Source organism: Podarcis raffonei, chromosome 2 (assembly GCF_027172205.1).
Source record: "Podarcis raffonei isolate rPodRaf1 chromosome 2, rPodRaf1.pri, whole genome shotgun sequence".
NCBI classification, from domain to species: Eukaryota; Metazoa; Chordata; class Lepidosauria; order Squamata; family Lacertidae; genus Podarcis; species Podarcis raffonei.
Genome location: NC_070603.1, coordinates 20225740 through 20250402, shown reverse-complemented (window position 1 = coordinate 20250402; position 24663 = coordinate 20225740). Strand labels below are relative to the sequence as shown.

Here is a 24663-nt window from a genome sequence, read left to right as displayed (position 1 = left end):
TAGAGGGAGCGATTAGTCACCAGCAAGATACATGATGTGAGCAAATAGAACAATGATGTGCCCCTTTATACAAACACATTCCTCCTGTGCCAAGAACTGGTTCATGTCTATCATGTGATTTTCCTTACGTTGACCACTTCGCATTGATGGATGGCGGAGTAATGCATATACAGTGGTAAGGTAAAGGGACCCCTGACCATTAAGTCCAGTCGTGACCGACTCTGGGGTTGTGGTGCTCATCTCGCTTTATTGGCCGAGGGAGCCGACGCACAGCTTCCGGGTCATGTGGCCAGCATGATTAAACCGCTTCTGCTGAACCAGAGCAGCGCACGGAAACGATGTTTACTGTCCCGCCGGAGCGGTACCTATTTATCTACTTGCACTTTGACGTGCTTTCGAACTGCTAGGTTGGCAGGAACAGGGACCGAGCAACGGGAGCTCACCCCGTTGCGGGGGTTTGAACCGCCGACCTTCTGATTGGCAAGTCCTAGGCTCTGTGGTTTAATCCACAGCGCCACCCGCGTCCCTTTTATATGCAGTGGTACCTCAGGTTAAAAACGTAAATCGTTCTGGAGGTCTGTTCTTAACCCGAAACTGTTCTTAACCTGAAGCACCACTTTAGCTAATGGGACTTCCTGCTGCTGCCGCGCCGCTGCTGCATGATTTCTGTTCTCATCTCGAAGCAAAGTTCTTAACCCGAGGTACTATTTCTGTAACCTGAAACATCTGTAAACCTGTCTCAGCCTGTTAGGACAGCAACCAAGCAACAAGAACTGCACACACACCTTCAGCAACCTCCATTTGTCCAGCACGGATGTTTTCGGGACATGCAGCACTCGATCACCATCATGACGGACCCCTCCCTGGGAATAAAGGCTTGTTTATAGGGGCCAACTCCTACGGTGCAGAGGTCCCTTCGCCCACCCCACTAAAATATTTAAGGGTTCTGTGCCCCCCCCCAAGTTAATTGCCATTGCAATTCAAATAGTGTGGGCGTGCATGTGTGCGCACTGTCATGTTATCGATTATGCGTGGCGGGATTTACTTGGCCCCCCCCACAATATTTTATTCAAGTTGGCAACTCCTCTGGCCCCGTTACACTTCCGAGCAAACCTTTGCACAGAAACTGTGTGCATGGACTGCAGTTCACTCCTAAAGCAAGCAAGCAAGCATCCAAACATGGGCATTGCCAAGGGGGCGTGGCAGAGAGGCAGCTGCCCACCAATCAATAAAAATCCTCAACTAATTGCATGGACATAGCCAGGCCTTTTGTTTGGGGGGGGGGGAGAACCTCAGGGAATTATGTATTTTTATTCATGGTGGGTGCCCCTCCCTGCCTACGCCCCTGACTGGCTAAGGTTCTGTCCCCTCTAACATAAAGTTTGCCCTCCCCAAGATTTTTCTTAGTGGGGGGCAAGCCTTTTGGGGGGGCAGAACCTCAAGGAGCTATGCATTTTTATTGATTTGGGGGGAGGGCAGCTGCCCCTCCCTGGCGACGCCCCTGACTAGCTGAGGTTCTGCCCCCTCTAGTATAAAGCCTGACCCTCCCCCCCCAGCAAAAAAATCCTGCATGCAAAGGAGCTCCCTTTCGTCTGAGATCGGCTGGGCTTACTCGCGAGCAAGTGGTGACACCTCATTCCCAACCCCGCACCCCCCCCCTCGCCCCGCCGCCGCCGCGCAGGAATTGCCCGGGGACGATCATTGGGCGAAATGCAAAGACGTCTCCCGTGCTTTTCCTTAAGCGGCGAAGGGGAGAAGAGCGAGACGCACGCGCCGGCGCCCCGCCCCGTCCAGGCGCGCCCCCGCCCTGCGGCTCTCCGGGCGGGGGGCCACGTGATTTCCTGGAAAGAGGGCAAGGCGCTAGGTCGCTTTAAGTTTCGCTTTCCACTTTGCGAACGCTGCCAGTTGCTGCCACGGACGTGTTGGACGGCGGGGTCCGCTTCTGTCTCGGTTCCACTCGCGCGCCCCAGCCATGGCTCAGCTGCTGCGCGCGCCCTCGGCCCCTTCCCTGGTGGGCTTGGAAGAGGAGCTGACCTGCTCCATCTGCCTGTGCGTCTTCGAGAGCCCCGTGACCACCCCGTGCGGCCACAACTTCTGCCTGCCTTGCCTGGAGATGACCTGGTCGGGCTTGCTGAGGAACTTCTGCTGCCCTCAGTGCAGGAGCTCCTTCGACAGTCGCCCCGAGCTGAAGAAAAACACGGTCCTGTGCAGGGTGGTGGAGCAGTTCCAGAGCGCCCAAGGCGAGCCCGCCGACAAGAAGAAAGGCCTTGGAGATGCCACCACCAAAACCACCACCACCACCAGCAGCAGCACCCGCTCTTCGGTGGCCTGTGACAGTTGCCTGGAGAAGGTGGCCGACAAGACCTGCCTCACCTGCATGGCCTCCTTCTGCCCGGAGCACCTGCGGCCGCACCTGGAGAGCCCCGCCTTCAAGGGCCACCAGCTGGTGCCGCCGGTGAAGGACCTCCAGCGCCGGAAGTGCCAAACCCACCAGAAGCTCCTGGAGTTCTACTGCAAGGAGCACAACAGCTGCATCTGCTGTTTTTGCCTGGTCACGCACAAGGCGTGCGCCACCGTCCCCTTGCAAGAGGCCAAGGACGAGAAGGAGGTGAGACGGGGCCTTGCCCGGCTTCTGGCGCCGTCCAGGTGTACAGCCGTACCTTGGAAATCAAATGGAATCCGTTCTGGAAGTCCGTTCGACTTCCAAAGCATTTGGAAACCAAAGCGCGGCATCTGATTGGCTGCAGGAAACTCCTGCAGCCAATCAGAAGCACCGGCGGACGTTTGGCTTCCAAAAGAACGCTAGAAAACTGGAACAGTCACTTCCGGGTTTTGATCGTTCGGGAGCCAAGACGTTCAAGATCCAAGGTACAACTGTATTGGATTCCCAAATCCTGTCAGCCCTGGCCAGCACAGTGAATGGTCAGAGGGGCGACATGGAGATTGTCATCTAAATTTGGAAGGCGTGTGGCCGGGGAAAGGCTGGTCTGTGTCGCAAATGTTGCTCATGCGGCCTTGCAGTTAGGCACTCGCCTGGTAGGCACAGAGGCAAGTGAGCAGGCTGGTTGAGGAGGGGCAGAGCACTATGGTTTGGCAGCAGAGCATGTGTTCATGGCGTCCGGGAAGGGCGAAAGGAGCCCACCATGTGCCAACCCAGCTCTCAACCAAACCAGAACAGCACCAGCCCTGAGCTGCTTTCTGAAGCCTTGCGAAGCTGCTCAAGGAGGGCAGTAAGAGAAGCACGCTGTGTACCCTTCGATCCATGGACATAGCTAGGATTTATGTTGGAGGGCAGGACACCTGCTGGTCATCCTTTGTCTGGCTCTGTCCAGCAGATTCAGAATGAACTGTCTCAACAACATTTCCTTTCTTTTGACCCCAAGTGCTCAAAATCTTTCTATAATTTCTACTTTTAGTCAAGTATTTCTATTTATTTGCTTTATTGGTGGGGGCAGCTGCCCCCTGGCTATGCCCAGGGACTGGGATCAAAGGGCATGTGGCGGTTGCATTTTTATCAAGGCACCCTCACCGGATCCTAGCCTCGCGAAGCTATGGTTTCTATGCTGGGCGAAGAGGAGAGAAAACTGGGCTGGTGGAGGAGGGAGGCATACTATTCAAAAATCACAATGTGAGAAAAACAGTGAAGCCAACCAATGCCTCTATATAGCTCCCCCCTGTTATTTCAGACATTATAATATACAGTTGTACCTTGGTTGTCAAACGCCTTGGCATTTGGACGTTTTGGCTTCTGAACGCTGCAAACCTGGAAGTGACTGTTCCAGTTTGGAATCGTTCTTTAGAACCCGAACGTCCGACGGGGCTTCCGATTGGCTGCAGGAGCTTCCTGTAGCCAATCGGAAGCCGCGCTTTGGTTTCCAAACGTTTGGGAAGTTGAACGGACTTCCGGAACAGATTCCATACGACCACTGTACTCGTATATTCCAACATTTAGCTGTTGATATACCACAACGTTAAAAAACAGGTATTGCCCAACCTTAGTCAGGAATGGTCAGGAAGTATAGGAGTTGCAGTGTGTGAATATCCGCAGGGAAACGGGTTCCCCTTTTTTGCTCAAGAGCAGGAACGACGGGTCTGTGGATGTCAATAGCTGATCTGTACTCTTAAACCAGAGCCTTTTTTATTCTCTTACAGTCCCAACTGAAGCAGAGACTAACGGAACTCTATGCTCTGAACGAGAAAGCTTTGCAGTCCCTGGACCAAGTGCGAGTGCAGCAGAAGCAAACCAGTGTAAGAAATGATTTGTGTTTTCACAGCTTGCTTTTGATAAGAGGGGCGGGAGATTTGTGCACCACAAGCGACCCGCCTTGCGTTGAAAGGGAAGACCAAGATGGCAGATGTGAGCCTCAGTCAGATAGCTGGTGGCCAGCTGGTTAACATCAGCCTGCCGTACCACAGTCTAATAGTAATAGCAATAGTAATAGTAATAATAATAATAATAATAATAATAATAATAATAATAATAATACTTTATTTATACCCTGCCCTTCCCGGTTCAGAAAACTGGGCTCAGGGTGGCTAACAACAAATTTAAAACACTTAATTGTAATACAACATAGAAGCAGCATAAAATACAGTATAAAAACATGAATAACAATAAAATACAAAGTTCAAAAATCAATTTTCGGGAAATCCATCCAATAAGGCGTTAGATAGTCACCAGGGCTAGCTGGCTGAATTAGTCCTACTAGGACCAACGAGGAGGCCAGGGGAGAATTAGCTGTGGGGTCTCGGAGCAGGTAATTTTCATAAAAGGGGAGGGGGAAGGAAGAGAAGGGACATAAAAGATCAGGCTGAATTCAGATTAAAGGCCAGGTGGAATAGCTCTGTGTTACAGGCCCGATGGAAGGAGGTTAAATCTTACACTGCTGGTGGCAATAGATGTTTTCTATTATCCCTGGAAACGGCTCACAAACGTGATGAAGGAGACTCATTTTCCTACTGATATTGAAATACTGCCCCTCAATGAGGCCAAACTTAGATTCACAAAATGTTTAGGGGTATGCATTTACCTGCATCTCCCCAGAAAAAAGCACTGTGTGTGTGTGTGTATTATAATTTTTATTAAATTTTCTAAATTACATTACAGAATATTCATTTAAACAAACGTAAGTCAATGACTTCCCTTCTTCTCTTTCCGTGGTTCAATTTGCATGCCGTACATCCCTGCATATTTTACAACATGAACTAAATCATTCAGTAATCCAGTGTTACACCCATCAAATCTTATTTACAGAGTGTTTCTTTTTAAGGCACAACATGCAACAAAAGGTTGTTGTGTCTCCAAATAGGGCTCAGGTTTGGAAGCTGCCTATTGGTATTTAGAACCTGACCATTTTATTATACCTGTAGAGCAGGTTGTAAGGGACGCGGGTGGTGCTGTGGTCTAAACCACTGAGCCTAGGGCTTGCCGATCAGAAGGTTGGCAGTTCGAATCCCCGCGACAGGGTGAGCTCCGGTTGCTCGGTCCCAGCTCCTGCCAACCTAGCAGTTCGAAAGCACATCAAAGTGCAAGTAGATAAATAGGTACCGCTCTGACGGAAAGGTAAATGGCGTTTCCGTGCGCTGCTCTGGTTTGCCAGAAGCGGCTTAGTCATGCTGGCCACATGACCCGGAAGCTGTATGCTGGCTCCCTCGGCCAATAAAGCGAGATGAGCGCCGCAACCCCAGAGTCGTCCGCGACTGGACCTAACGGTCAGGGGTCCCTTTACCTTTAGAGCAGGTTGTATGCTACCTCTGGAGGGTAGCAAAGGGGTCCTGCTTTCATTTCCTACTGAAACATCCCTATGTAGTGCAGCAGTCTTTCATTTAACCTTGCAGCATACATCTCTGCTCATCCCTTAGTACAGGCATAGGGAAACTTGGCCCTCCAGATGTTTTGGGACTACAACTCCCATCATCCCTAGCTAACAGGACCAGTGGTCAGGGATGATGGGAGTTGTAGTCCCAAAACATCTGGAGGGCCAAGTTTCCCTATGCCTGCCTTAGTACCTCCTGTAACTATGCTGGTGACTTGAGTAGACCCATTCCTTCTCTCCGCTCCCCACAGCCCAACCCCCCACCTCCAATTTCATCTACCCTTCTTAACTGACACCACAACATTTCATACATCCTGGAAGCTCACGGTTATTTGTCAATCCCTTTTGGGTGTGTTTTTTTTTTTAAAGTTTTCTTTCTCATTTCCAAAAATTTTCTGTACCTCAGAAGTCTCTCCCTTTTTGTACAGGTGACTCTTTTCCAAGCCAATAGGTACATGTCCTCTTGAGTGGGGAGAAGACAGAGAATGTGCAGTTTATTAAATCTGTTTTTTAAAAAAAAATTAGAAATGCCTATTTTAAAATGCATTCTAAGGTCTTAGTGAATAAAACACTTCATTTTTTTAATAATAATTTTTATTAATTTTCAGTTTCAATCCAATAATAGCCTCATTATAACAAGACCAAATAATAATACAGTCACTAATACCAATTGTTCAAATACCAAATTATATAATTTACGTGGCTTCCCACATGCTAGAATTGATGGTTTGATTATTTTCTTTATTTCTGCGTTCCAAAATCTTGCTAATTTCAATTACATTCTGGTTAGAATAATAATCCCTTATACAACAACTGCAGTATTAATAACTTCTATTTGTGTTGACATATTAGATGATTTATAGAACTAAAACATTTCAGAAAGCTGTGTTCAACATTCACTTGAGGCTCCAGCTTTCTTCTTTGTGATCTCCCACCTTTTTGCTATATAAAAATCTGACAACATTAGGCTTATTCAGTACTGATCCTGTAGAGTTCTCATTTGGCCAAATTACCCATTATCACTTTCTGAACTCTTATTTCCAAATGCATTTTTTGTTTGTCTCTTCAGGATACAGCTAATCGGAAGTTGGACCTGCTGAAGGCAGAATTCCTGGAAATTATTGCTTTAATTGAAGAGGAAGAAAAAGAAGCTGTGAAGAAAGTCCTAGCGGAGGAGAAAAGAGTCCAAGATAAATACGAATATGTCTATAAAGTGCTGGGTAAGAAGAAAACCGAAATCCAGGGAGCGAGAGACCAGATTGAAGTGACCTTGACAGAGGATGACGACATCACATTCTTAAAGGTAAACCTCTGTTTCCCTGAACCAGGGCCAGATTTAGGTTTGATGAGGCCACAAGCTACTGAAGGTAATGGGGCCCTTTATATGTCCAGCTGCCCTTTGTCAACAACAAATTGTCACTGTTTTTTGTGTTGAATATATGCTATATGGTAATTTGTGGACTTAATAGGTCAATACACAACACAAAACACGGTTGCTGTATATAGGTTTTATATTATTTGTTATTTATCTTATATTTTGGAAATGTATGTCCAGTTCCCCCCCCCCTTTAATTTTCTTGGGGGGCCCCGAGAGAGTGGGGCCCTAAGCTATAGCTTATTTAGCTTATGTTTAAATCCGGCACTGCCCTGAACTCTGTTCGGTCCTGAACTGATTTCCTAGGGCAGCCTAGTCTTGGGTGCCACTATATTTCCATCTGCGCAAATGCTGCATGGCAGCAGCTTCCTATGACTGCTGCTCCAGAGGGCAGTATGTAATGATTACTCCCTTCTAGACAAAGGTAAAAAGGTAAAAGACCCCTGGACGGTTAAGTCCAGTCAAAGGCGACTATGGGGTTGTGGCACTCATCTCGCTTTCAGGCTGAGGGAGTCAGCGTTTGTCCACAGACAGCTTTCCGGGTCATGTGGCCAGCATTACTAAACCACTTCTGGTGCAATGGGACACCGTAATGGAAGCCAGAGCGCACGGAAATGCTGTTTACCTTCCTGCCACAGTGGTACCTATTTATCTACTTGCACTGGTGTGCTTTCGAACTGCTAGGTTGGCAGGAGCTGGGGCAGAGCAAGGGGAGCTCACTCCATCACGGGGATTTGAACCACCAACCTTCTGGTCGGTAAGCCCAAGAGGCTCAGTGATTTAGACCACAGCGCCACCCGCGTCCAGACAGGAAGGGGGTGTGACAGTGTGTAAGAGCAAAATCCTCACGAGATCATCTGCTTTTATTTCAGAAGGCAGCAAAACTCCGGCAGTTACCTATCAAAGATGTCTTCATACCTAAACTAGAATTGGATCAAAACTTAATACACACCGTTTATCAAAAAGCCTTTGGCCTCAAAGAAAACGTGAAACAGTTCTTGGCTCAACCCCAGGAGAAGAAAAAAGAAGGTAAAGTAGTACCTTGGGTTACATAGGCTTCAGGTTACAGACTCCGCTAACCCAGAAATAGTACCTCAGGTTAAGAACTTTGCTTCAGGATGAGAACAGAAATCGTGCTCTGGCAGCGCGGCGGCAGCAGGAGGCCCCATTAGCTAAAGTGGTGCTTCAGGTTAAGAACAGACCTCCAGAACGAATTAAGTACTTAACCTGAGGTACCACTGTACTTGGCCTGTTTTGTTTACTCGCATGTGTCTTTTGCTTAGCTCAGTTCACACTGTATTAAAGTTTTAAAGATTAAATGGTTTTGGTATGAATTATGCGACTCGCAGGTCCAGGGTCTCTCGAACTACTGCTTATAACAACAGAAAACCATGTTTTTGTTAATTACCCATTATGTATGAATGTGAATATGGGTAAAGGTGGGAGCCCGAATGATTTGTAAATTCTGCATAGTAACTTACTTGGAGTGTAGAAACCTAGGTTAGAAACACAGATATATATAAGTTAGGTGCCAAAAAGCTCCTTAAACCACAGCTTCAGTCGCCAAAACAGAATGCCTAGTTGCCATTTTGTGGCAGCCGGCTCAAAAGTCGTATTTTTCAATAAAACTTTTTGGTTCCTGAAATTCATTCTGATTGTGCAGATAAAATATAACGGAGAGAATACTACAGTATGTGTTGCTAGTGTGTGAAAATGGTCAAGATCCAGGCATGCACCTGCAGGTGGGGGAGACGTCAAGTGCCATCCTGGCGCCCAGGCATCTTCCCTTGGTTGCATGTGGCTGATAGCTAGGTACAAAATGCGTCTGGCGAATTTCGAATGCTATTTGAATCCCTTGGTCCAGTCTCTTGGCCTCACACCTCTATGTCTGTAAAATGGGTTTACAAATAGTGTTCCCATTGCAGTGGCCATTCTGGGTAGCTTATTCTAACCAACTGAGCTATCCGTCCACCGGGAATAATTATGTCGGCACATCGCCTAGGAACAAATTTGGAACTGTTTGCCAAATAACTTTAGGCTACAGATCCGAACCATACCACCAGATGTGTACACCCCTGTGGTGTTGTTCCCAGGGGGAAACCAGGCCAAAGCACGTTGTGAAAAACTGTGCATGTCCATACATGCACACATATACTTTACTTTCAGGAGCCGCACAGTGGAAACCGAAGCCTTTTGTGCAGCCAGGGGGGAAAATTGCTGCACCCAGTAAGTAAAAATGCATGTGACCCCCTGCTGCTTGCTAAATTCTTTTTGCAGTAGCAAAGACGCGTCTTAACTCCAGCCTTGGTTGCTAAGTGGGTGGAAGGTCCTACGACAGACTCATCGCTTCCAGTCATGCGCATGCCCATTCCTCATTTTGCCTGGCTGTCTTTTAAGATATGCAGCAAGATTCTTGCTTGCTGCAGAAGACCAGTATCACCACCCTTCTAACTGGTGTTTTCTTTTCAAAGGTGCACCAAAGAGAGACGACCCCCCATCAACATCTTCACAGGAGAAGAAGACAGAAGAGGATGCTGCTGCTGCTGCTGCAGACACTAGTGAGTGTTGAGGACACAAATTATTATCGATAATTTCCAGAGTCTCTCTCTCTCTCTCTCTCTCTCTCTCTCTCTCTCTTCCTCTTGTGTGAGCAAGCAAAGCTATTGAGATAAGAGGTTACAGGAAGCCAGGGGCTCCTCCCAAGTTTTCTTACGTACGCAGCCTAAGTTGCTAGTCTTTGAGAAGGTGCATATTTATTGTCTTTGGGCAGACAACTATAATTGTTGGCCTTCCCAAAGATAAACGCTGTGGCATAGCAGTTGGGACATTGGATTAAGGGTAAAGGTAAAGGGACCCCTGACCATTAGGTCCAGTCGTGGAAACGCCGTTTACCTTCCTGCCAGAGCGGTACCTATTTATCTACTTGCACTTTGATGTGCTTTCGAACTGCTAGATTGGCAGGAGCTGGGACCGAGGATCGGGAGCTCACCCTGTCGCGGGGATTCGAACCGCCGACCTTCTGATTGGCAAGCCCTAGGCTCTGTGGTTTAACCCACAGCGCCACCCGCATCCCTTTTCTCGCTGTAGGGAACTCTTTAAATATGTCTCGAGTCCTCAAGGAAGTTTTCATCAAGAGACCCTCTTATGTTACTGCTCCCTCTCTTCTCCCTAGCTTCCTCTAGGCGGCGCTGTTATAAATATAAGCTGCTTGGCGCAGGCAGCATCTCTTGTGCTGTTCTGCATACCTGATGGTAAAAGGGCGTTTCGGTTGCCAAAGTCCAAAGGTGATTGTGGCCCCCTTGTTCCCTTGTGTACAGCAGGCTTTATTTGCCAGGTGATGACCTGGGCTGTGCCCTTTGTTTGACATTCGCTGCCTCCACCCATTATGTTTGCTCAGAAAAAAAGCATACCTGGTTACTGCAGTGAATAAGGCGTGAGGAGATTGATTGGCGGGCCCTTTTCCCCGCCCATTTTTCACGATGATACTGTTGAATTGCATGCAATTTCTTCCTCAACTCTGCTTGCTTTTAAGAAGGAAGATTCTTTCCAAAATGAAGTGTGTGTCTGCTGATGTAAGCTCCGCCGCTTCTTTTCTGATTAAAAACAAGGCTATAATAACAAGAATTTATAAGTTATTACAGCGGTACCGTGGGTTGAGTACTTAATTCATTCCGGAGGTCTGTTCTTAACCTGAAACTGTTCTTAACCTGAAGCAAGACTTTAGCTGATGGGGCCTGCTGCTGCTGCCACACCGCCGGAGCACGATTTCTGTTCTCATCCTGAAGCAAAGTTCTTAACCCGAGGTACTATTTCTGGGTTAGTGGAGTCTGTAACCTGAAGCGTATGTAACCCGAGGTACCACTGTACTTATACCTCGCCCATCTGGCTGGGTTTCCCCAGCCACTCTGGGCGGCTTCCAAAAGGAGATTAAAAATACATTAGAACATCAGTCATTAAAAAACTTCCCTAAACAGGGCTGCCTTCAGATATCTTCTAATAATAATAATAATAATTTATTACTATATGTAATACAGTGGTACCTCGGGTTACATACGCTTCCGCTAACCCAGAAATAGTGCTTCAGGCGGTGTGGCGGCAGCAGGAGGCCCCATTAGCTAAAGTGGTGCTTCAGGTTAAGAACAGTTTCAGGATATGAACGGACCTCCGGAACGAATTAAGTACTTAACCCGAGGTACCACGGTATTATTATTATTCATTTATGTGCCGCCATTTGACTGGGTTGTCCCAGCCACTCTGGGCGGCTCCCGACAGAATGTTAAAACACAATAAAAATCAGACGTTAAAAACTTCCCTGTGCACGAGTCCTTTGTGAGCATCAGCAATGGGTGTCATGTTGCATCACCCCCATTTTTTTTTGTTTTGCTTCCCATGTTGTTGGCAGAACACCTGCCCAGTCCCCCCCTCCCAACCTATTATTAGCCAAACCACCAGAATCAAGTCACAAGTTCACTAGTATTTCTTTTGAAGAATACCACCCACAAGGTAACACATGGTAGCTTATAACGAGTGTGAAGTTTGAAGAGGTTTTTCCTTTTTTTAATATATAAAAATGGGTGATCAAAGGCAGATAAATTTAGATAACCAGGAGGGACTGAGGAAGATGGCAGAATGGAACATGGTTCAACAAAAACATGGAGGGTGCAGCCAAAAGAACAAGGAAGAAGTTTACATTTTAGAGTTGAAAAGAAAACAGATTTGTTTGGGGCCTGCCTTACATCTGCTGCAGAATGAGATGTTGGAGGTAGACTGTGCTTCAGCTGGATAAATTCAACTCTTGAATGAAAATAAGTTTCAAGGCTCTTCCAGATGGCAAACCTCTAGTCGCGAGGCTCAGGTGTTCCATTCTTAGCATACGCTGAAGTTGCTTGTTTAAAAATACATATTGTTTCATTACGTTCCCCCGTTCCCCAGTAACCACAACTGTTTCATTTCCTCAGTAACCACAACAGTTTCGTTTCTCCTTTTTTTCAGAGCAGAGAAGGCGACCTGCTAAACGATGTAAGTTCACTCCTGCAAAAATTGTATTGCCTTGCTTAAAATTTGAGGAATAGCCGACCTGTCTTTTGAGCCTGGTGTCACAAGAGTGCTCTTCATGCACCTACCCAGATGTGTGGGGCACCTTGGCTCATGGCTCTATCCATAAAGTATCCCTGCCAACATCCCGTTTTATGTGGTTCTAAGCTAACAACGTCCTAAGCATATATCTCAGCTGGTAAAGCGGTGCATCTTCAGCATATGACAAAAAGTTGTACAATGAGGATGACGGTTGCACTTCTGTGGGGAAGGAATTCTACAGTTTGGAGGGTTGTAAGCTAATTCTACGTTCTAAACTACAGTCGTACCTTGGATCCCAAACGCCTTGGTACTAGAATGTTTTGCCCTCAAATGCCACAAACCCAGAAGTGACTGTTGCAGTTTTTGAACACTCTTTTGGAACCTGAACATCTGATGGGTCTTCCGAGGCTTCCGATTGGCTGCAGGAACTTCCTGCAGCCAATTGGAAGCCGCGCTTTGGTTTCCGAATGTTTTGGAAGTCGAACGGACTTCCGGAACGGATTCCGTTCGACTTCCAAGGTACGACTGTATTGGTTTTAAATTACATCATTGTTTTGCTGTAAGTTGCTTGTGGTTGGTTAGGAACCTTGCAAATGAATAAATGTTTCTCATGTTAACTCCTACTAAAGTTTCTGCGAATCAAATCACATTTCAGATGTGATCAAGCCACCAGAGGGAGTATTAGAGGCATGTAGCGGTCAGGTGAAGCAGACTTGAGAGTCTGCATGAATTCCTTGCTAGGAAAGAATCCTGGCTATGCTACCATGGGCAGTGAACGAAGTGGCCTCTTTCAGAGCCAAGATCTACGGTATTTGCTTGCATTATGTACTGCCTTTCCAACCAAAAGCATTTTTGTAAAACAGAATAAAGAGATGAAGACTCAGCTTTCTTCTTTTAAAAGTTAATGAGGGCCTTCTGGCGGTTCCCTCATTGCGAGAAGTAAGATTACAGGGAACCAGGCAGAGGGCCTTCTCGGTAGTGGCGCCTGCCCTGTGGAACGCCCTCCCAGCAGATGTCAAAGCAATAAACAACTACTTTACTTTTAAAAGACAACTGAAGGCAGCCCTCTTTAGGGAAGTTTTTAATGTCTGATGCTGTACTGTTTTTAATATTCAGTTGGAAGCCGCCCAGAGTGGCTGGGGAAACCCAGCCAGATGGGCGGGGTATAAATAATAAATTATTATTATTATTATTATTATTATTATTATTATTATTATTATTATTATTATATTTTATTATTACTGTGTTGTCTTGCCTTGGACAAGAGGGTTCAGCCTCAGGAGCATCTAGATTTCAGGAAACAGATCTACTGCAAAACTGGGGAGAGATCTTCCAGTAAATCCTGATCTTCTTTCTGCCCACCCTTCTCCTAGAAGACTCAGAGGTGTAGGGAAAATAAGGATGTTTTAAAATGCCTCTGCTGCCTTGCTAGATCTCCAGTGGTCCCAGAATGGGAGGGAAGGAGCTCTGAAGTGTTATTGAATAATAGTAATAATAATAATAATTAATAATAATATACATTTTATTTATATCCCACCCTCCCCAGCCAAAGCCGGGCTCAGGGCGGCTAACAATACTAAAACAGTGCAACATTATAAAAACATTATAAAACACAAGGACCAGGGAATGGAAGTGTTTTAAGTGATTGAAAAAGCACCTTGGGCTTTTCCTCACCTGAGTTAAATGGTGTTCAGTGGCTCCTGGCTCTTGGGATGATGATGATGATGATGATGATGATGATGATGATGATGATGATGATTAATAATTTATACCCCGCCCATTTGGCTGGGTTTCCTCAGCCACTCTGGGCGGCTTCCAACTGAATATTAATAAAAATAAAAAGCGATAAAACATCAAATATTAAAAACATCCCTAAGATTATCAAAGTTCCCTGCTTTCCAGTTCAACAGCTGTTCCTGTATCAATTGTTGGAATAGCGTGCAATCTGAAACCCAGTTGTATGGCGAAAAGACCCTTCAGAATCAAGGCGACTTAACTTTTGAATGAATTTGGCTGTAAGATCCTGTTTGAGCAACCTGTGTGGTAGAGTTGCATAAAACCTTGCAGAAATTAAGTTGCCCTGTTTTGGTGATGGTTGTTTAAAATGTGTGTATTGTAAAAAAAATAATCACCACACGACTCCATTTCCCTCCCTTCCCCAGCACAAAGTCCCAACCAGAGAGCACGAAGTTCTAGCAGGCCTCAAGCAGGGATTCCGTCGATAACTCTGGAAAGCTTTTTAAGTAAATCCCGAGAAGAGCTTTTGGAATGTAAGTCACCTGATTCTGTGTATGCAAATTCAGTTCCTGGAATTCCATCACGCTCTCAACATTCTGTCACATTGATTTGGACTGGAAAGGTCCAGTGTATTTTTTTTAAGTATACACTATTGGCCAAAATTGTGGAAACCTTTTGGGAAAAGTGTCTTTCCGAGATTTGATGGCTCATAGCACCTAATTGGCTCTCTAAACACTCATGCTCATTGGCTCAGGTAAAGGTAAAGGTACCCCTGCCTGTACGGGCCAGTCTTGACAGACTCTGGGGTTGTGCGCCCATCTCACTTAAGAGGCCGGGGGCCAGCGCTGTCCGGAGACACTTTCGGGTCCCGTGGCCAGCGTGACAAAGCTGCATCTGGCGAGCCAGTGCAGCACACGGAAACGCCATTTACCTTCCCACCAGTAAGCGGTTCCTATTTATCTACTTGCACCCAGAGGTGATTTCGAACTGCTAGGTTGGCAGGCGCTGGGACCGAGCAACGGGAGCGCACCCCGCCGCGGGGATTCGAACCGCCGACCTTTCGATTGGCAAGCCCCAGGCACTGAGGCTTTTACCCACAGCGCCACCCACGTCCCTGTGCTCATTGGCTACATTCACCCTAAACAAGTTGTGCTTCCTTTTTCTGAATAAATAAATAATAATAAAAAATTGTCCAGTAGCACCTTAGAGACCATCTAAGTTTGTTCTGGGTATAAGCTTTTGTGTGCATGCACACTTCTTCAGATACTCTAAAGTCACCAGAACCTTATATATAGTGGGAGGTTGGGGTGGGGTATTTCTCAGAAGGGTAGTAGGAGATGGGTGATTGGCTCAATAGGTATGGTAAATTCCTTTTTCTGGTTATTTGGCTATAATGTTTGACAGAATTCAGATAATTGAACAAACCTTGCTGCATTACATTCTTCATTAAATTACAGTGGTACCTCGGGTTACATACGCTTCAGGTTACAGACGCTTCAGGTTACAGACTCCGCTAACCCAGAAATAGTACCTCGGGTTAAGAACTTTGCTTCAGGATGAGAACAGAAATCGTGCTCCAGCGGCGCAGCGGCAGCAGGAGGCCCCATTAGCTAAAGTGGTGCTTCAGGTTAAGAACAGTTTCAGGTTAAGAACAGACCTCTGGAACGAATTAAGTACTTAACCCAAGGTACCACTGTATTGATGTATAATTTTATGGTATTTCTCCAAAAACAGTGGTGTTATGAGTCATGAAACCTCAGAAATTTCCCAAAAGGTTTCCACAATTTTGGCCACTAGTGTATTAATGTATGGTAATGTAACAGTATTGGGTCCCGCCCCCGTTCTCACACACTTTGTTTCTTTTTCCTCACACTATCTTTGTATAAATGAAGTTCTCTTAATAGCAAAGACTATCATGCTATTCTTCCCCAAGCTTCCTCAATTTCCCCTATTGCTCTGTAAAATATCAGGTGGCCGTTCTTCTCACTTCTCCCCTGAACTTCCTTCTCCGCAGTTGCGACAAAATTCACTCTGGATTTCAACACCGCCCACAAGAAAGTGCTGCTCTCTGAGAGGAACACCAAGATATCCGTGTCGGAAACTCCTCAGAATTACGCCCACCACCCTCAGCGCTTCACCTACTGCTCCCAGGTGGTGGCCTTCCAGTGTTTCAAGCGGGGCATCCATTACTGGGAAGTGGAGCTGGAGCACAACACCTTCTGCGGGGTCGGCGTCTGCTATGGGAGCATGGCAAGGCAGGGGGCGGAGAGCCGCCTGGGGCGTAACGGCAGCTCCTGGTGCATCGAGTGGTTCAACTCCAGGATCTCGGCCTGGCACAACGACGTCGAGAAATGCCTGCCCAACACCAAGTTGAAGAAGATTGGCGTCTTGCTGAATTACGACGGCGGCTTCGTCATTTTCTTCGGCGTCGGCGAGAAACTCATCCTGCTCTACAAATTCCGGGCGCAGTTCACAGAAGCGCTCTATCCAGCGTTCTGGGTGTTCTCCAGCGGGACCACTATCTCGCTGTGCCAGCTGAAGTGAAGAACGGAACCGCCACCATTTGCTTTGCTCACATAGGGCCTGTCCGTATGTTAACTCCTCTCTTTATCTCTCTCTCTGTCTCTGTCTGTCTGTCTGTCTGTCTGTCTGTCTGTCTCTCTCTCAGAATCCTTGGCTTCAAAGCAAGAGTTCACCCTTTTGAAACTTGACCTTGTTTTCTGGGAATCTGAGGGCTACTAAATCAAAGCCACAGTCCACTAAGAATGTTGTCTTGAAGAAGCCTCTCTGAGAGTGTCCTTAGGAAACTTTCAGAGGTGTTTTCCTGTTGCGCTTCCGGTGGACTGTATTCCTCAGGCACACAGAACTCCTGGCACGCGTTGTACATGCAAGTCTGGGGCATGTCTGAGCAGACGCTTGCTTTGCTTTGCTTCTGCCTCCATCCCTAACACGCTGTCAGGAGTTCCGAGCACAGGATATCTAAGGTGTATCCCCACTGCTGTGTCTCTGCCGGAAGAATTCAGTTCTTGCCATATGGGCACTGGCACATTCCCAATCTCACTGTCTCAGGCAGATCAGGCTTCAAACAGATTTCTCTTTGAAATAGTCTGTTGTGATGCTTAGGGCAGTAACTTGCATTGGGAGTTGTGTTTTGACAAACAAGAACAGCGCAGGGCTGTGGAGGTGGTTGGGCGTTCCTGTATCCGATATTGCTAATTCTGCTCTTGAAGAAGAGCAGGGGCAATCAGTTTGGTATCGCTGCATGGAGGAGGGATGCAAAACAGTCTCTTCAGATTAACTACCCGTGATGTTATGAAAGGAACACCCCCTTCAATTGCTTGGAGCGTCCATGAAGATGCAGATAAGCCCCTCTTAGCTCAATTCGTTTCTTTGGAGTCATGAGAACTTAAGGAGCTGATTCTTTTGGAGGCTTTGAACCATATTCAGCATGCCAGGACAGGAAGGTTGGACAGGAAGTGCTCGTGTTTTGGTTGTACTTCCTGGTCAAAGACCCTTGCTGAAGGGGAACAGCTTCCTTTAGAACAACAACAAGACATCACCAGCAGCAGTTCGTGCTTCACACCCTCTGTGTCGTTGACCGCTTGGAATAAGGCACGTCACTTCTCATCCTGGTCTTTGAAAATCTTAGCTGCGGCATTTTTTTCTGATTTTTGAGGTATTGGGAAGAGGCTGTGGGTGAAATGTGAGATCTTTCAGGCTAGATGGAATCTTCTGCTCTTCACTGTTGGAGGAGATTTTGATCCCTCTTGTTGGACGCATGCAGTTCTCCAAGGACAGACTTTGATAGTGTTTTGACTTAAAAGATCACTAGTGTGAAGAACCAGCATGCGCAACATGGATCATGTCTCTGAGTGATCCCTCCTAGTGGGCATTTCAGACTTATTGTGTGATCTGCCAGTCAGCAAACTAGGAGGAACCTGAGGAAGCTGGAAATCTTAAGATTTTCTAGTCAACATTCCTATGTCTTAGATTTCTTTATTTGATACCTGCTTCCGTGCCTTTCTGACAGTTACACATTATAAGCAATTGAAGAGAACTTTGCAACACTCTTTATTAAAGAGGAACAAGCTGGAGGCACTGCTAAGGTCTTAAGAAAACATGTGTTTTGTACTGTGTGCTAGTAGGCAACACATTTGGCCTTTCTGGGGCCAGAACACACACACTTTGCAAAGATGCTTTTGACCAAATCTCTTGCCTTGAAGCTCTCCAGTTTAGAAGCCTCACATGCCAGGGGTCTTCTGGCAGAAGCGAAATGAAAACTGAGAAGCATCGATGCTAGGCATGAGCTGAGACCTCTGGAGAAGGCCTGAGATAAAAGCAAAGTGCCACAGCAGGTTGGCCCACATGTTTAAGAATCAAGCCATGGGTTTCTTCCCGTAGTCAAAGGTTGGAGGGATAACACACTGTTGGGAAATAATTCCTTTCCAAATATTCCAAGCAGTGACAACTCTGCATCCCTACTGCTAGCTGGGCTTTTGCACCAAACGACTCTTCTTCAGAATAGCCCAGGAATCTGAGGCACAAGTTACTGAGACCTTCAGTGGAGCTTATGAAAATGTAGTAGATCGTTGGCCCTATTCCAGAAAACCCCAAGGAAGTTCAAGAAAGCCAGGAAAGAGTGATGAATGAGCTGAAAACAAAGTAGGGTGTGAGGCAGACAAGGGGAACACTACCGCGTTAAGCCGTAGTGTGACTTTGAAACAAAATACAGAATAAACTTGAGGTAATGGAAGAATTGCTAGGGTGGAAGAATTGCTGGAATAGAGATCTGACTATTCTTCTCCAGTCTAGCAAAACCTTGGTGCTCAGGAGCTCTGGGACCACATTTCCCCTAATGATCCATGCCTATGTATTGTAGGATCTGAGGACATCATCTCCTACCATAGAGAGAATTTTGGGTGTGTGTCCTTTTTCTCTTAAGGCCTACTAACTTCTTTCTTTTTTGTAGAAGTGCCCTTGAGGACTACTTTCTCAAATGAGTTGGGTATTTTACCTTAGGTATTCTTCCTACAAATGCTCGTGGGCTCTTGACGCACTTTTCCATGTGTTTAAATAACGCACAAGCGCTGTAGAACCAGTTCCCCTTATCCAAACGTTGTGTGATTTGGGATGTTTCCTACAGTGACTTGGTTGATGCCCAGCTGCCCTTCTGCTCTCATTACGATCTATCTTCCTTGACCTTTGCTGAAGTCTTCTGATTATATTGCAGTGGGTTTTGAGATGATGATCTTTGGGAATCTCGCTGCTTTTAGTCTTTTGCCTGGCACAAATATTGACCACTGTCTAAAAGGTGATCACTGTTTTTGATTGTTGAGATAAAAATGAAAGGTAATCTGTTTCTTCTTAGGTTAAGGCTTGTTTCCTAGCCTAGAATACCATGGGGGTGTTATGGCAAGACAGACAGTAGAATAATACTAATGGATCCAGTCAAGCAAAAATTAAACGTATTACGTCCTATTGGTTTTGAGTGGAAGGATGCTGAGCCTCATCTTTCAACCTTGCCTTGATAATCAGTGATACAATGTGATTTTCTGCTGTTGTTTTCCCAGCCCAGATGAAACCCTTCACCGAAAAGCAATGTTTGCCTAGCAGTGTGGCTGTGTTTACATGGATACATGGTTGACTCAATTATAATAATCTAGTATCTAAGCTACCAATTTCTGCCCAGCTTTTCTGTGTAGTAAATGAAAGCTTCTCTTGTCTGCAACACTGCTGGGAAATAACTTCAGCATGCTTGGAAACTTGTATAGAAGCACAGAACATAAAAAACAAAATCTAGCTAATGTTTCTTCTAGTTCATAATGCGAACCATGTTGATCTGTGGGTTGGTTTTCGGAAGCAGAGGTTAAAAATAAGAGAGTGAATGTTTTTGGCATTCCTCCATTTTTTTGCCACTTTGTGATTAGCCTGTTGCAATCTCAGACAAGACTATGTCAAATGTAATGTTGCAATGTATACAAGACTGCACAGCCTTTGTCTTGCAGGGTGCCTTGATGTTCATTAAGCGAAAATTCAATAAAGTTTGATTTTATGATCGTTACCGCGGAGTGATGATTGTTGGAAAAGACAACCTGCTGCCTCTGCCGGGGAATGAACATGGGTTTAACATTAATCCCGAAAACTTAATTCACTTGTAGGGAATCTTAATTGAAAGCGCCAGGACCTTCGTCAAATGAATGCCAGTGAAACTTGCATAGGATTGCAGCATCCACCTACACCATGGGTAGGCAAACTAAGGCCTGGGGGCCAGATCCAGCCCAATCGCCTTCTAAATCTGGCCCATGGTCCAGGAATCAGTGTGTTTTTACATGAGTAGAATGTGTCCTTTTATTTAAAATGCACCTCTGGGTTATTTGTGGGGCCTGCCTGGTGTTTTTACATGAGAAGAATGTATGCTTTTATTTAAAATGTATCTCTGGGTTCTTTTTGGGGCATAGGAATTCATTCATTTTTTTAAAAATAAATATAGTCCGACCCCCCACAAGGTCTGAGGGACAGTGGACTGGCCCCCTGCTGAAAATGTTTGCTGACCTCTGACCTACACTGTGAACCAGGAAGTCTTTGGTCTAGATCTCACTAGGAGATGCACCTATCTCAACCATTGGGGGCATTCTTCACTTGCGTGCTTCTTCCTTTGGTGCATGAGCTTACCCTCTCAATGTTGACAGTGCTCTAGTTATCTCCCGCTTGGACTACTGCAATGTGCTCCAGGTGGGGCTACCTTTGAAGGTGACCTGGAAACTACAATTAATCCAGAATGCGGCAGCTAGACTGGTGACTGGGAGTGGCCACTGTGACCATATACGGTAACACCGGTCCTGAAAGACCTACATTGGCTCCCAGTATGTTTCCAATTCAGAGTGTTGGTGCTGACCTTTAAAGCCCTAAACGGCTTTGGCCCAGTATACCTGAAGGAGCATCTCCACCCCCATCATCCAGCCCAGACACTGAGGTCCAGCACCGAGGGCCTTCTGGCAGTTCTCTCCCTGCGAGAAGTGAGATTACAGGGAACCAGGCAGAGGACCTTCTTGGTAGTGGCACCTACCCTGTGGAACGCCCTCCCATCAGATGTCAAGGAAATAAACCACTATCTGACTTTTAGAAGACATCTGAAGGCAGCCCTGTTTAGGGGAGTTTTTAATGTTTAATGTTTGATCGTGTTTTTAATATACTGTTGGGACCACCCAGAGTGGCTGGGCGGGTTATAAATAAATTATTATTATTATTATTATTATTATTATTATTGGGCATAGCCATAGATTTGCACTGATTTCAAAACTGACCACAGTTCCTCATTGAGGGGATCTGTTTGCTGATTCAGAAATACAGTGGTACCTCAAGTTACATATGCTTCAGGTTACATACGCTTCAGGTTACAGACTGCTAACCCAGAAATAGTACCTTGGGTTAAGAACTTTGCTTCAGGATGAGAATAGAAATTGCGCGGCGGCTGCAGGAGGCCCCATTAGCTAAAGTGGTGCTTCAGGTTAAGAACAGTTTCAGGTTAAGAACAGACCTCCAGAACAAATTAAATACGTAACCAGAGGTACCACTTTACCTGTTTTGGACCAGAGATGCAGCCACAAGTTGGAAGCAAGCAAGTTTTTCTGTGAAACTTTACTGAATTGTTCGAACCGTGCTTTGGGGCACTTACTATTTTTTCTTTCTGAATTAAAAAATTGTTCCTCTACATTTTGAGCAGAATGTGCAACTTTTTAAGAAACCGCATAGCTCCCCACCCCGACCCACTGCTTCCACCCCCCACCCCAGCCCTCCCTCCCCTCCCTTTCTCCTCTGTCTTCAATTGAGTGACTGCTACTTCTCAAATAATCAATATGTCAGTTAAAAACATGTCACGGTGTGGTCATTGTATGGTTCCCATTCAAAGTCCATGTCATTTAGACTTTCATTGGCAGCTATTTTGTCCCATTAAAAAGTTCAAGACAGCAATTTGTGAATCCTGCTCAGCCAAGTAGAACTGTGAAAAAAGGAGTTATTTTAAAAGTCAATTAATTGTGGTCTATTGGAGCCCTCCTCATTCAATTTTTTTTCAGGCCTTGTCACGGGCGAGCATCTGTCAGGTCTGTGTTTCCCAGGCTGCTATCAGATGCCGTTACATTGTAAATAATGGGTGCATTCAGGCTCTTTATTGGACTTTGTGTGGTAGACACATTTGTATATCATTTTACGGTGTAACAATTCCATTTACATAAAATATAGGCAATTATGTGAGCAAGTCCAAAAAGCTGTGGGAGGGAGTGAGGACCCCCCATTAAAATAATAATAAGCTAATTGAAAAGAAGGAGATAATTTAGGAGAGAATGCCAGCACTTCGAATTCATGGTTCCATGATGATTCGGGAATAGAGTGTGTATGTTTAAAGATAATATCAGAAATACTCTGAATGATACCGTTTAATGCTACATATAACGCGTATTCATTGTTGGATAAATAAAACTACTCTTTTTTTCCTTCAGTGATAATTTATTAAGTTTCAACACTTTTAACACACACAATCGAAACACAATTTCATCTTTGTCAACTTCCTTCCCTGTTTTCCATGTTGTTTCTCCCCTTTTGCTGCACCCTATCTTCTGTCTATTAAATCACAACCATGATATTATAATCTAATTACTTCTGTTGCTCATAGCTCAAATCCAACCTCTTTTCCCCCTTACCTTCTGTTGAAATAGGTAGTAAAACTCCCACTAGTTTTGCATATCACAGGGCTCTGCCCATAGTTTTTTTTTTAGCACCGTAGTTTGGTTAAAACGGCTGAGCTAGCGATTGCAGATGAAACTGATTTATATTTCTGCTGAGTTTCCGTTCTTCCCACCATAGATTGCTCAGTCAAATGAATAAAGCAAATACGTTTATTTCCAAGACGCCAACAGTTGCTTTGGCTCCTTTGTGTGGATCTAAAATTCTTAGATCACTTAATTTACGAGAGAATCCTTGTGTGTTTGTTTGCTATTTTTAATTCCATGTGTGTGCAGATACACAAGGGGAAACTATTAAGACCTCACTCCAGTTCAGGAAATTTTGAAGAAAGGAAAAAAGCTTTTTCTAAAGGAAGAAGCACTTTTTGTTTCTAGTCAATTTTCCTCTTGCACAGATGGTGTGCCTCTTTTTAAGGCAATGCTTGCTGTCCCTAAGCAGTTGCATGAAATATTTCTCTACACACACAAAAATCTGCCAGAATAACGAGCAGCATTTCTTGTAGTCTCTTAATTAATCAACAAACGTTAATATATACTTGGCAGCCCCAAAAACTATGCAGAAGAGCTCTGATAATCCTGAAAGCTTGGCATTGTCTTTTACCAACAGATGTTGTCTTTGGGGTTTGTTGCACCCAACATGTTTGACAAAGGCTGCGGTCAGGTGGTTAATGTGGATCCTTAAGTTCACCAAGGAAAGTCAATGACTATTGAGAACTACTTAACTAGATGAGATAGTGTGGCACATTCATGTGTTTTGAATTCAGATCTCAACCCGTTGGAAGCGAGGTTGGTGGGTAGGTCTTCCTTACATGGCAAAAGGCAGTTTTGAGCAGAATATGAGTAAAAGCTATGGTTTTCCCAGTAGTGATGTATGGAAGTGAAAGCTGGACCATAAAGAAGGCTGAACGCCGAAGAATTGATGCTGGAGGCGACTCTTGAGATTCCCATGGACTGCAAGAAGATCAAACCTATCCATTCTTAAGGAAATCAGCCCTGAGTGCTCACTGGAAGGACAAATCGTGAAGCTGGGGCTCCAATACTTTGGCCACCTCATGAGAAGAGAAGACTCCCTGGAAAAGACCCTGACGCTGGGAAAGATGGAGGGCACAAGGAGAAGGGGACGACAGAGGACGAGATGGTTGGACAGGGTTCTCAAAGCTACCAGCATGAGTTTGACCAAACTGCGGGAGGCAGTGGAAGACAGGAGTGCCGGTTGTGCTCTGGTCCATGGCGTCACGGAGAGTCGGACACGACTAAACGACTAAACAACAACAACAACAGGCAAATTTGAGGGGGGTGGGCATCGGCTGAACTCCCTTCCCAGGCCCTACCTCCATCCCTCCCAGTTGGAATTCAGGTTTCATAGTCAGTCCAGCCCACAGGCTTCTTGTATATTGCAATTACAGTCATACCTTGGGTTACAGCCGCTTCAGGTTGTGTTTTTTTGGGTTGCGGACTGCCAAAAGCCGGACGTACTGGAGCGGGTTACTTCTGGGTTTTGGCGGTCATACATGCGCAGGAGCGCTAAATCGTGCTTTGCGCAGGAGCGCTGAATCGCAACCTGCACGTGCGGAGACGCGGGTTGCGAACACTGCAGGTTGCAAACGTGCATCCCGCACGGATCACGTTCGCAACCCGAGCGTCCACTGTATTTATATCCCGTCTTCTGGCATACAGATCCTCCTGTACAAGCACCAATTAAAATAAATTGCAAGACCACAAAAACACAACTAACTTCTGTTTTGGTGTCAAGATGCTGCACACAGGGCAGGTCGTGGGAGACGAGATTGTGGGAAGGAGGACAATCTGGGCTGGAGCTAAGCACTCAGGGTCACCATTGCTTGTCTTTCTCTCTTGGTATCCTCGTGGGTCCGTCAGTGGTAGATGGCGATGTCGATTTTACCACTGTGTGGTAAAC

At 45.8% G+C, this 24663-nt stretch overlaps 1 protein-coding gene across 2 annotated transcripts; it reads left to right on the top strand.

Moving 5' to 3' along the window:
* The first annotated feature begins 1788 nt into the window (after positions 1–1788).
* On the top strand, positions 1789–17980 carry TRIM25 (tripartite motif containing 25). Of its 2 annotated transcripts, XM_053375164.1 has the most exons (9): positions 1789–2608; positions 4153–4248; positions 6886–7119; positions 8064–8220; positions 9358–9417; positions 9663–9749; positions 12184–12210; positions 14430–14537; positions 16019–17980. In XM_053375164.1, the coding sequence occupies exons 1-9, from the start codon at positions 1973–1975 to the stop codon at positions 16546–16548; spliced, it is 1935 nt and encodes a 644-aa protein (XP_053231139.1). In that variant the 5' UTR covers positions 1789–1972; the 3' UTR covers positions 16549–17980. The 2 variants fall into 2 exon arrangements, with proteins under 2 accessions (XP_053231139.1, XP_053231140.1); XM_053375165.1 differs by lacking the exon at positions 9358–9417.
* The last annotated feature ends 6683 nt before the right edge of the window (positions 17981–24663 follow it).

Coding starts and splice junctions, on each gene's coding strand:
- TRIM25 (XM_053375164.1), top strand. CDS start 1,973: ATGGCTCAGCTGCTGCGCGCGCCCTCGGCCCCTTCCCTGGTGGGCTTG. Junction 7,120..8,063: donor ACGACATCACATTCTTAAAG/GTAAACCTCTGT, acceptor CTTTTATTTCAG/AAGGCAGCAAAACTCCGGCA. Junction 9,750..12,183: donor TGCTGCTGCTGCAGACACTA/GTGAGTGTTGAG, acceptor CCTTTTTTTCAG/AGCAGAGAAGGCGACCTGCT.